The following is an 11,302-nucleotide window of genomic DNA, read 5'->3' on the forward strand; positions in this document are numbered from 1 at the left end:
GAGCTGACTCTGTCATTGCTTTCCCCGCAGTTCCCCGGATTTCAAAATGCTTGGGATTTGCTTGGTTTCTTACGGGATACGAGGTCGTATTTCGTATCATCGATGTCATGGTCACGCCGAGCGTTTCGGATCCCGGGATCTAAAAGTGAACGCCGACCTCGGGATCTCGGGGGCCTTCAAATGCCAACCTTCGGAGACTCTTCTCCTTCGCAACAACCACCATGTCGAGGCTCTCTAACAGTTTGAAAGCATTGATCAATGCTCCTGCCGCACGTCCGTCTACCGTGCCGGCTCCGGCGAATATCTCTGCGGTCTATAGCAAAATCGCGCAGACCGCTCGGGCCAAGAATGTCTCGCAGCCTTCATGGCTCGCGCTGTCGGTAAGTCGCCAGAACCGACACACGTCCAGAGACACAGTGGCTAATATATTTCTAGACAGCAGCAACAATGACCATGAACTCCCCTGAGTCCCTAGCCGCCTTATATCAGCTAGCCGCCAACACATCCCCCGTCGAAACCGCCGAACTCATGCGCGAAGTCGGCCTCAAATGCATTAGCTTCAACGGCATCCCCCGCACAATCAACTGCCTGGGCGCTTTCAAAGCCACCCTCCCTGACTCTGTCAGCACTCAGCTCTCTACCACCCCTACCCGCGCCCCGAGCCCCGAGAACATCACCTCGATTAGCGAGCGCGGCCGCGCCCTCTGGAATTCAATTTATCGACCCTTCGAGAATAAGCTGTATAACAAGCTCGCTGATTCACACCCGGATCTACCCGTTGTTATCCTGAACAGCCATTACGGCTCTCTCCTCTCCGATCCCGCCCGGAACACCGGTGCCGCGGCTGGCCGTGTGCTGACCTCCATGGTTGCTGTGGCTTGTCTGCGCGCGCAGACTGGCGTGGGTCCGCAGGTGACGTCGCATGTCTTTGGACTGCGCAAGGCCCTTGAGGATGGGTCGTGGGCTACGGATGTGGAAGGCGAAGAGGGTGCGCGCTGGCTGGCGAGTGATGAGGGCAATGAATGGATCTTGAATAGTGTTGATGCTATCGTTGAGGCAATTAGTCAGGGCACTGGCTCGACGTATGCGCCTGGTAAGGCGAAGTTGTAAATTTGCACAGGAAATTTGTATATACTGTCATGATAGAATGATTGCAATGCTATCTCGATTTGCGGTGACTAGAGTACAGCCTTTTTCAACTCGATTGTAACGTTCTATGTACAAGGGTTAAAATAGTTCTATGCGCTCTACTCCATGAGTTCCAGGTTCTCGGCGATTGTGAACTTGGCGTCTGTCTTGCTGCGCACGTCTTCCACTTCCACGCCTGTGGCGAGTTCCGTCAAGGTGAGCTCGCCGGTGGCTCGGTTGACCTGGAAGACACACTGTGAGGACTGTTAGCTGAGCTCTAACCTATGGGGAAGGGGGATTGACTGACCAGATCGGTGATGATTGTGCTCACGACATTAGCACCTGTCAGAGGAAGGCTGCACCTCTGCATGATCTTGGGCGATCCATCCTTGGCGACATGGCTGGTCGCCACCACAATTTTGGTCTTGTCGGGGTTGGAAATCAAGTCCATGGCACCGCCCATACCCTTGAAGACCTTTCCGGGGATCATGTAGTTAGCCAGGTCACCGTTGGCGCTCACTTGCAAGGCCTGTACAGTCGATTAGCAAAGCAACGAGGTTGAATTGAGATAAAACTTACGCCGAGAATCGACACATCCACATGGCCACCGCGGATCATACCGAATGACTCAGTGCTGTCGAATGTGGAGGCACCGGGCATCAAAGTCACGGTCTCCTTGCCGGCATTGATGATATCTGGGTCGACTTCATCCTCTGTGGGATACGGGCCCTAATCGAGTCAGCATGAACCATTTCAACACCACGGAGGCACCTAGTACCATTCCCAGAATTCCATTCTCAGACTGAACCCAAACCTTGACATCCTCGGGCAAGAAGGATGGTGCCAGTGTAGGGATACCTGCACATGGTCAGAAAATAAGAACTGAACCATCCACACGTTCTCAATACTTACCAACACCAAGGTTCACATAGTATCCCTGCTTCAACTCCTTCGCCGCTCGCCGACCAATGCGCTCTCTCTGGATCTGAGCCTCGCCCTTCGTCGCCTCACCTGCACCCTCACTCTCGCGCAGCTTCTTATTCTCAATGTGCTTTTCGTCCGTCGCGGGAACAATCCGGTCCACGAAGATACCAGGCAGATCCACATCATTGGGATCAATAGACCCAACAGGAACGATGTTCTCGGCTTCCACGATAGTCAGGGTAGCAGCCTTGGCCATGATCGGTCCGAATGCCTTAGTTGTGTATCTACTGATGTCAGCATTTTCCTTCTGTGATGAGGGCGACACAATCATACCGGAATACACAGTTTCCAGCCTCATCGGCCTTCCACGCCCGTAAGATCGCCACGTCTCCAGTCAAGGCAGTCTCCATCAGATACGGTTTGCCATTGAACTCGCGGGTCTCGCGCGGCTTGCCAGACTCCAAGACCTTGCCAGACTCATCCATCCGAATGGGAATCTTTCCCTCCTGGATGAATGTGTCTTTTCGCGAAAATCAGCATATCGCACATGGTTATCCATTGGATGTACTTACGAACTCCAGTCGGGGTAAAGAACGCCGGAATCCCCGCACCACCAGCCCTCAACCTCTCAGCCAGAGTGCCCTGGGGACAAAGCTCAATAGCAATATTCCCAGACAAATATTTCTTCTCCAAGGCCTTGTTATTGCCCAGATATGACAGAATCAACCGGTCCAACTGCCCATTATGCGACAGCGTCGACAATCCACCTTTCCCTGCAGAACCGGCATTATTCGAAACTGCTGTTAGGGAGTGCAATTGATCTTTCCCGCGTCGACCCATCGCATTGATCAATGTTTCTGGTCACTTATCAGCAAGGTCCCGGCTCCCTCCGAAGATCATGCAACTTACCCGCGACACCGCAGAGTCCGAACCCGGAACTCAAGATCGTCGAGCCACTCTTCACATCCTTAACAGCTTCATCCGCATCTCTGTATAGCTTGGATCCTCCACGCTCGGTCTTGGGTGCAAGGTTCTGGGCCGGCGCGGTGGAGTATGCGTGTAACTTGGGCCGGGTCGCAAGTGTCGGGCGAATGCCGGCGCGAATCCCAAGATAGATGCGCGGTCGGCATGAAGTCAGTGCCTTGCGTGAAAGTTGTGCAGTTGTGACTCGTAAGGCTGCCATTGTGTGCTTATGTGCTCTACGAGGAAAGAAAGATGAGATGCGGAGGATATTAATACTGAGCTGCGTGCCGGGGTGACGACACTTCGGGGCTACTTTTGAATGCCGAGTGGCGGGCCGGGCGCCGTGTTCCGAGTCAGGTACATCGGTTACCTGGGTCTTCTGATTCGACTCTTGATGAAGAGATGGGCTCTAGAAGGCTTATAAACATTTCAAATACATGGGTTGTAGGTTTTTTTCATGGATGTTTTAGGATATTTTTAGCATGAAATCGTCTGCAAACGCGTTGCCATTTACTGCGAAGCCCACTCTGGGATTGGGCTGGCTCTTGACTTGATCCTTCAATAGAATCCAATTTCGATGGATCTTTGGATTCTGGTTGAGACGGGGCTTGACCGTTCCTCTTGCGCTGATCCTTCAGACTCTGTGGTTGTTCCTGCGATTCGTCCTCTGTAGATGACTTGTATGTGGGTAACGTCTTGTTGGAGGTGTTGGCGTTGGTATCGGTCGAGGGAATTTTGTTCGAAAACTTCATAGCGTTGTCGTGCTGGCGCTGCTTTTCCAGTCCGCGTCGAGCGGCAGCTTCAATATTGCTCTCGCCGATCATAGTCGTGCCCGCTGGCCCTGGGGCTAGCATGGTGAGGTCGACCATGTTGATTCTATATGAGAATCGGTATTGTGAAACTGGAGGCAGGGTAGATTTTTGGTGAAAGAAAATGGATCATCTCATCACATTCTTATGTGCAGATCCTTGGTACTCTAACTATGTACATTGCAAGCGACAAGGGTGATGACGTTAATTGTCGCAAGGCTAAGCCTCTGAGCCTCGGGGAACAGTGGATCCCAACCATTCTCAGTAAATGGCTGGCTTGGCTGGCTTGGCTGTCATGGCTGGCTTGGTATTCCCAGAGTCACTCATGCAGTCCTCATATCAGAAACTAGAAACGGTCAACGCATTAAAAATTGAAATCGGTGTTGGCAAAATCAAGCCAATCCCAGCTGAGCATATCGTCAACAGGTACGTCTGGTATCGACGCTCCAAATGCACTTCCAGCACGGTTGACTGCATCGATAATCTGGTTATCAGACATGGAGGAGAACTGCATCGGCTCGGTCCAGATATCTCCTGGCGGTAGAGTCTGCGTTGTTGCCAACGACTGATCACCCAGGCTAGTGGGTGGTAAAACAGGATCCGGGATGTCGACGGGTCGTGCATCAGATCGAAGCTGTTTGTTAGGCATAGCTGGTCCTCGTCGGATCAACTCGCGCAGATATTTACCATACAACACCGATGCTCCTCCACGGTGACTCGGGGTGGCTCCTATTCGCTCCAGGACACCTGCGGTCTCTTCGATCAGAGTCCGCACACTGGGAGCTAGACTCGACCGACTGTCGCCTGGGATCACACTGAGACTGAGAGCTGAGCAAGCTGCGAAAGATATCATGATGACCGTATTATTTGGCATGGATTTCAGTCGTCCTTCTCCTTGGATGGCGGCTCGGAGAACGTTTAGGGCGGAGGATAGTCCTGCTGCTCTGAAGAAGCGCTTTACTTCAAGAGGTGCTGTGGGGTGGTTGATGACACCGCCGTAGGTGGATAGTTGAGTATGTGTCACTAAAATCTCGACGTACGGTGGGAGAGAGCGTGCTGTACTTTGTCAGTTGGTTGTAGATGTACAATGTTGGAAGTATGAAACCACCTCCGCCTTCACTGATTGCCAATTCCCACGTTGCGTACCAGCGCTCGTAGAAAGTCTCGATAGTCTTCTCGATGCTATCAAAGGGTTAGCGGTTTAATCCTGGGATATTTCGTTAGCTACATACGCTTGAGCAGCTTCAGATCCGGTATCGACGATTCGATAACTGTCGCAGCTCGCCTTGACCTTTCTAAAGAGATTATCCTGGGTTGTTAGCACACTATTTTATAATCCAAATTACCGGCACTTACTAGGTCCCTTCGCAGGACTGCCATCGAGTTCATCGGTCCGTCACGCCGATCTGCAATGTCTGCCCGATGCCACACATCGCAGTTCTCAATAAGTGATGTAGGAGGTACAGTATAACTTCGTCCTCGGGCAAGGCAAACACTGGAGCACTGTAAGAAGGGTATTCCGTCATAATATAGGCCAGACTCACCCTCTTTCAACAACAAATAACGCGATCCAAGTCCTCTCTCGTCTTCGCAGTAATCGGCGACCCCACTCCGAGTAAGGGTCAACGTCATCAAACCCATCCATATGCAGCGCTCTCTTCGCATCAATACAGTCTGCCCGAGCAAGACGATTTAATAGATCTTGATCGAAACTCGAAGACGGTGTGACAATCTTGTTCAGCGACAAGTCCAAGGCAACAGTGAGTGCCATGGCTATATACGAGCACGTATCATCATCGCCCAATCTGTCCCCTGGGGGCATCCATGGGACATTTACCATAAAGGCCAGTACTATTTCTACCGACCTATAGCGATTTGTCACCATTCGCTTCGCAAGCCACTTGCAGTGCCTAGAGAGTCTTTTCGACAATGCAGTGGCAGATGATAAGAACAGTGCCGCGGCTGCCATGATTGAGGTGAATAGAAATGCAGACTGCGCTCGCACAAAATCTGGCGTGTGTACAATGGGATCTAGGCCCCATCGTGTGTGTGCGAGATTCTGATAGAAGCTAGGAGCCATTAGTATAAGCGCGTCTCCTATTGGAAATAGTTGAAAAGACTTACAAGGAGAACAAAGATTCAGCCTCGTCAAATGTGACAAGTCCCAGATCAACAGGATCTAACTCAGACCCAACATCCAAGTGAGCTCTGGCAGGCACGAAGAACGACTTTGCACTCATTTCAAGCTCACTGCTCTCCTGTGGCAAGGGCGCTATAGATGGTAGCGAAGATTTTGGGACATGTCGTACTCCTATTGGTGACAGCTGAAGATCCGAGGCTCTGGCAAGCAGCTGCAGAGGATTCTCCGCATCATCGAGAGCAAGACTTTCCTCCGCACTCGTATCCCGAGACGGAGACGGCAGATTGCGCGATCGATCAGGGCTCTCAAAGACATCTTCATTCTGCAATTGCCCCTGAAAACGAGTGAGCAACTCCTGCAGCCCCGAGATGGCCTTCTGTGCATCATCTGGTCCCTCTGGATCAACCTTGGGCCGCTTAATAGCCTGCTCGATCTGATGGATTGCCTTTTCCAGACCCTTCCGCTTGCTACTCAAGTCAATTTACACATCCCCACTCTAACAGGATACACTTACTTCTTCACTCCCTTCTGTCTTCCAAGATGGTGGCTCGGCACGATGCAGTCGGCATCCGCCTGGCGACACTTCTCGCATCGCGCATGGCCCGCCGGTCGGTTACAGCGGATCTTACTGCGACGGCAGTTTAGACATGCGGGCTGTTTTGCAGAGGGCGCGTTCCCCTGTCCTTCCATCGGTGTGCTGTCCAAGTCCATACAGCGCTTCCCCGGATCGTCGCACGTGTGAAACTCGGTTATCGGCTTTCACCGGGGCTCAGTCCCTCGTCTGCATATTTGTGCTTCATAAAGCCATTTTCTGCACATTCCTTCACCAAGCCCTGCCGGGCTAGCTCAATCGGTAGAGCGTGAGACTCTTAATCTCAAGGTTGCGGGTTCGACCCCCGCGTTCGGCTATTCCTACAGAACAACCTGAGATATTTCTTTTTTGTATTTCTTTTGTCCCCTTCGGAAAACGGACCGAGGTTGCACAATCTCTTTTGGACACGTTGAATTCAATATTTTAATAATTGCAGTTGAATTCCCTTACAACTTAATTCAATCGTTCGGAACAAAGTGGTGGTTGGTCATTACTCGCTACGGACAGAAGGTCAAGGCTGAAGATCGGGTGGTGAGCCTCAATGGACATATGTTTTGCGCACACGCAAGAGCAGCCCTTTCAAATATACCATGAAGACAATGGAGAATATCACAGATATGCACAACGTATAAAATTAAAGATTAAAACTCCCAGGTATGAGGTATTCAAGTCATAAGAACCGTGTCTGGAGCAGATGTATATATAACCCCGGTATTATCAACAATCTAGCACCCTTTTCAAGTCGTCGCAGCAAGGATAAAATTCATCCATTCCATTCAATCAATGCGCCCGACCAATCTCTTCACCCTGACTAACTGGCCTATCCCGACTAATCGACCCATCATGACTAGTTGCGCCATCTCGACTCACAACCCCCCCACGGCTGACATTCTCCTCTTGACGACCTTCCTCCTGACCCGGCAAGGCACCAGCAGCCCCAGGAACCAACGGTGCCTGGGCCAGATGCTGCGCAGTATTGGATTCCTGTGCCATCTCAGGACCACGAGCACCAGCCGCCATCGGAGGCCCATGCATAGCCGTCTGAGACGGCGAAGGATTGAGCAAAGGCGGCCCAGCATCTTTACCAGGCCTCTTGCTCTGCTTAACGCGCATCGGCGCTGGTCCAAGAACATCAGGATACTTGAACCGGAAGCCCCAGATAATGAAAAGCTTAAACTTCGTCCACGCACTCATATCTCTCCACTTCTGCTGCAAGAATGCCGCATCTCCTGCATTACGCGAGCGGTATCCCTTGCGGAAACAGCATAGACAGAATAGTGATACGGGCAGAAGCATAAAGGCCCAGAAAAGAGGGAATCCTCGACGTGTCTGCCAGCCAGTCATGAGACGTTGGAAACGGACCCAGGCTTCGATGACGCCTAGGATGAAGAAAAGGCCGACCCAGCCGAGGATGCAGATCAGGATGATTGCGAGAGGGGAGATACCCATCCACGACGAGTCGTTATACCAGGCTTCGTCGCTGCCGTCATAGCCGCCATAGTAATAGCCGCAGTTGTCGCTGCCTGTGTACTGGCACTTTGAGCCCGAGTACAGGTCCGTGGGGCGGGATTCATCGCTAAGACAGGCGAGGCTGGTGCTCGGAATTTGAGTAGGTTCGACCCAGACGTAGACGTAGGTATATGTGGTTGGTGAGAAGGGGCTGGATGTCTTGTCCACGGAGAAAGAGGTGGATGTGGCTGTGCGCGGGAGCAGTGCCTCGATGCTGCTGGGAGGTGTCACCGTGGCAGAGGTAGTAGTGGTCCATTGTGTAGAGCAGCCCGTGGGCGCGGTATAGGTGAAGTTGACCACATAGATGGTGGTTTCATAAGCGCTGTAGGTATCGCCGTAGGCAAGGTCGTAGGCAGTCGTGCCGATGGTAGCGGTGTATAATTTGTTGACGACGGTCACGTCGCTAGCGTAGTATCCGGTCCCGACGTTGGTGTATGTAGATACAGCTTCGGGAAGCGAAGTGCCCGTGGGTCGAACTTCCTGGTTGACAGTGGTCACGTAAGGCGCGACGTTGGAGGAATAATAATAATCATAGAGATAGCTGGTGATGTGCTCTTCTTCCCAGTAATCAGTCACGATCCAGGGAGCGGCACGAACGAGTGAACAGTAGATAACGAGTGTCAGGAAGCACAAAAACGAGCGTGCGGCCGCCATGACGAGCCCGGAATTTTTCTCCAGTCAAGGGCAAGCCATGGCGGCGGCCACGGTTTTAATCCCAGGACCCTGAGACGCTAACACGTCGACAGAGCCTAACTCAAGACCCCCCTAGGGACTAGGAGACCCTGTTTTAGGGGCCGTAAAAGCCTCAAACAAGCCATTTCGGGGATGGTGGATATTAGGTGGCCGTTACGATTGGCTTGATGCAGGGCACAGATCCGGGTCCATCGCCGCGGTCTCGGACCCTCCAGTCTTTTCGGTCGCTTTTTGCCTCTGCGGCTAGGCTAGTGCTCGCTTACTGGGACCCCAAATACACAAGGTTTTCCAAGAGAAGAGTCCCAAATAAGACATTCCATGACCTCGGATTTCCAAGTCACTGATCTTGTAGTTTAAGAAGTGTCTCGTAATGATCTAGACGATTGACCGGTTCTGTGGCAACTGCCGGCGTTTCTAGCGGCCACGAGAGAAAATCACCTGGGCGATCTTCCACGACTGTAATAAGAATATTAATCCGCCTCACTTAGAGATGGACGTTGAAAGAACGTGAGAATGACGCCGAGAAAGATATCGAAGACATCTATTGTCCAACAGAGCTGCTACAATGTCCATTTCAAAGAAACAAACTCGCATCATTCTTCATCCTTCATCCTAGAAGTTCTAACGCATGTATCGCAGTCAGTTTCTGAACCTTAAACCTATTGACTGGATGGACGACCTATTTAGCATAGTAGTGTAAGTTCCTCCGAGCTATGCCCTCTTCTCTAGGGTAGATCGAATATCTTTGTTCAATTGCTCTTTGTCGAGACGGACTTGCTTTCGTTGAAGAAATCGCCGTAATCGTGGTCTACGGAGCATAGCAGCTACATCTATTGCGGGGGAAATACGATAAAGAACCTGAGCAGCTTCTTCTAGAGAGCCTCTTATGCTGCGTGCGATATCTCCGGGGGGATCTTGTCTTGATATTCTCCTGACAACGTCGTAGTATGCCTGAGACATTCCGACTCGCTGCCCAGGCGAGTGGCCAAATCTGCAACTTCCGTGTCTACATCAGCTCATGCACCCGCTTGGGAGAAAATCGGGGTGAAGACTGCATAAGCGAATGTGAGGATTCCGATGATGTTTCCGGTTGTAGAGAGGACTGTCGGCGCAGGAGAGTCCTACACAGCTACTGTTGCCTGGCATAGCTGGATAGAACGGTGGTTAAATGTGAGTGTGCCTGATGAAGAGAACAGAGGAATAGAAAGTGGCAGACGATGCGAGTAAGCACTAAGTAATTGTTGCCGATCTCGAATCCCAGCCTCATCCTGTTAGCGCGTGCGATAGGCTGTGGCTTTATTTCTCAGCTGCACCAGATCGTTTGCTACATCCTTCGTGGACGATAGTAGTCAGTCCAATGGGCCAAGTGTATTCAATCGTTGAATATAATATGAATATGAATAGGAATATACAGGTTTCATTCAACGCCAAGTCCTAAGACAGCAAAACCAGAAAATAATCAAGACCACTCCCAACGCAAAATGCCGTAACGTCGTAAACCAGACTGGAATCCTGCTCGAACTCCTATATCTAAACCCAGGTTGCACACGGCGATAGAGAACAAGAGACCAGCAAGATCACCAACTCAGTTCGCAGCCCGCAAAGCTCTCAATCTCGCCCCAAGCCCATCCTCAGCCTCCGCATCCGGCTTAACAGGCTCAGCCTGCTGCTGAATCTCCTCGGGAGCCTTGCCAGACTCCAACGCCATGCGCATATCAACGCCCGCGTCGTCTGCCAACTGCTCCATCATCCGATCAACTTCCGACTCTCCCTCCGCACCATACTCCTGCATCGAGATACCCTGCGCAACGTCCTCGATCGCACTGCTGGCTATCTTGAAATCCTCGGACCGGGCGAGAAAGTTGTTGGCGTGCGATACGAGGTGTTCTAAGTTAACGCTCTTTGAGGCGGCGTCTAGGCCACGCGACGCCAGTGCGAGGGTTCGTGATGTGTCGCGGGTGCTCTGCGCGGCTTTGAGTTCGTTGATGATCACGTCGGCGCGGGCGGCCTCGGATTTGAGGGTTACTTGGCGGCGTTTCTCGCGAACGGCCGAGGCGGCGTGGATTCGGGCGATTTGGAACTCGCGGTTCTTCATCGCCTTATCGGCTTTGGCCTTTTCGGACTTGAAGGTGGCTTCTGCACGGTTGGCTTCTTTCTTTAGACGGTTGGAGTGGAGCTGGTAGGAGTTAGTGGTTTGCGTGCGCGGAATCGGCGATGCGGGGTTGCGTCTTACCTTGACATTCGTGCGGGCTTCGAAAATGGGATCTCTGCGGACCATGGTGGCGGTTGAGTAGGCAATGCGGGTAAACCGTAGGGAAGTGCAGGGGAAGAGTCCGGGGAAGTTGGGAAGGTCGAGACTTGAGACTGAGAGGGGCAGTGAGAAGATGGCGCGTGGCAAACGTCACCGCATTCAGCGCATTCTTTAGCGTCGCTCTATTTTAACCCGGGTGGTTTGCAGGGTTTTATCGGAGATCAAAATTTGTTCATTTCTAGCGAGGCTCGCCTTGAGATACTTAGGCAACGATATTGCTGGATGGCTTACAG

At 51.9% G+C, this 11,302-nt stretch overlaps 6 protein-coding genes across 6 annotated transcripts; 1 reads left to right on the forward strand and 5 right to left on the reverse strand.

Annotated features, from left to right (window-relative positions):
• Positions 1 to 221: 221 nt before the first annotated feature.
• On the forward strand, positions 222 to 1,110 carry N7443_007424 (uncharacterized protein; the record flags this gene model as incomplete). The annotated part of the gene is made up of 2 exons (XM_056887480.1): positions 222 to 380; positions 436 to 1,110. The coding sequence occupies 2 exons, from the start codon at positions 222 to 224 to the stop codon at positions 1,108 to 1,110; spliced, it is 834 nt and encodes a 277-aa protein (XP_056739171.1).
• A 137-nt stretch (positions 1,111 to 1,247) lies between these two features.
• On the reverse strand, positions 1,248 to 3,235 carry N7443_007425 (3-oxoacid CoA-transferase; the record flags this gene model as incomplete). The annotated part of the gene is made up of 8 exons (XM_056887481.1): positions 1,248 to 1,382; positions 1,436 to 1,657; positions 1,708 to 1,857; positions 1,907 to 1,986; positions 2,041 to 2,336; positions 2,386 to 2,572; positions 2,625 to 2,909; positions 2,962 to 3,235. The coding sequence occupies 8 exons, from the start codon at positions 3,233 to 3,235 to the stop codon at positions 1,248 to 1,250; spliced, it is 1,629 nt and encodes a 542-aa protein (XP_056739172.1).
• Positions 3,236 to 3,470: 235 nt separating this feature from the next.
• On the reverse strand, positions 3,471 to 3,869 carry N7443_007426 (cytochrome P450; the record flags this gene model as incomplete). Its single annotated transcript, XM_056887482.1, has 1 exon — positions 3,471 to 3,869. The coding sequence occupies one exon, from the start codon at positions 3,867 to 3,869 to the stop codon at positions 3,471 to 3,473; it is 399 nt and encodes a 132-aa protein (XP_056739173.1).
• A 319-nt stretch (positions 3,870 to 4,188) lies between these two features.
• Positions 4,189 to 6,654, reverse strand: N7443_007427 (Zn(II)2Cys6 transcription factor; the record flags this gene model as incomplete). The annotated part of the gene is made up of 7 exons (XM_056887483.1): positions 4,189 to 4,880; positions 4,933 to 5,006; positions 5,057 to 5,133; positions 5,181 to 5,319; positions 5,369 to 5,893; positions 5,949 to 6,431; positions 6,479 to 6,654. 7 exons carry the CDS (start codon positions 6,652 to 6,654, stop codon positions 4,189 to 4,191), a joined length of 2,166 nt encoding a protein of 721 aa, XP_056739174.1.
• Positions 6,655 to 7,336: 682 nt separating this feature from the next.
• On the reverse strand, positions 7,337 to 8,719 carry N7443_007428 (uncharacterized protein; the record flags this gene model as incomplete). Its single annotated transcript, XM_056887484.1, has 1 exon — positions 7,337 to 8,719. The coding sequence occupies one exon, from the start codon at positions 8,717 to 8,719 to the stop codon at positions 7,337 to 7,339; it is 1,383 nt and encodes a 460-aa protein (XP_056739175.1).
• A 1,624-nt stretch (positions 8,720 to 10,343) lies between these two features.
• N7443_007429 (putative SNF7 family protein Fti1/Did2) lies at positions 10,344 to 11,036 on the reverse strand (the record flags this gene model as incomplete). Its single annotated transcript, XM_056887485.1, has 1 exon — positions 10,344 to 11,036. The coding sequence occupies one exon, from the start codon at positions 11,034 to 11,036 to the stop codon at positions 10,344 to 10,346; it is 693 nt and encodes a 230-aa protein (XP_056739176.1).
• Positions 11,037 to 11,302: the final 266 nt, after the last annotated feature.

This window comes from Penicillium atrosanguineum (assembly GCF_028827265.1).
Source record: "Penicillium atrosanguineum strain IBT 20685 chromosome Unknown utg000006l_segment0_segment0, whole genome shotgun sequence".
Taxonomy (NCBI): domain Eukaryota; kingdom Fungi; phylum Ascomycota; class Eurotiomycetes; order Eurotiales; family Aspergillaceae; genus Penicillium; species Penicillium atrosanguineum.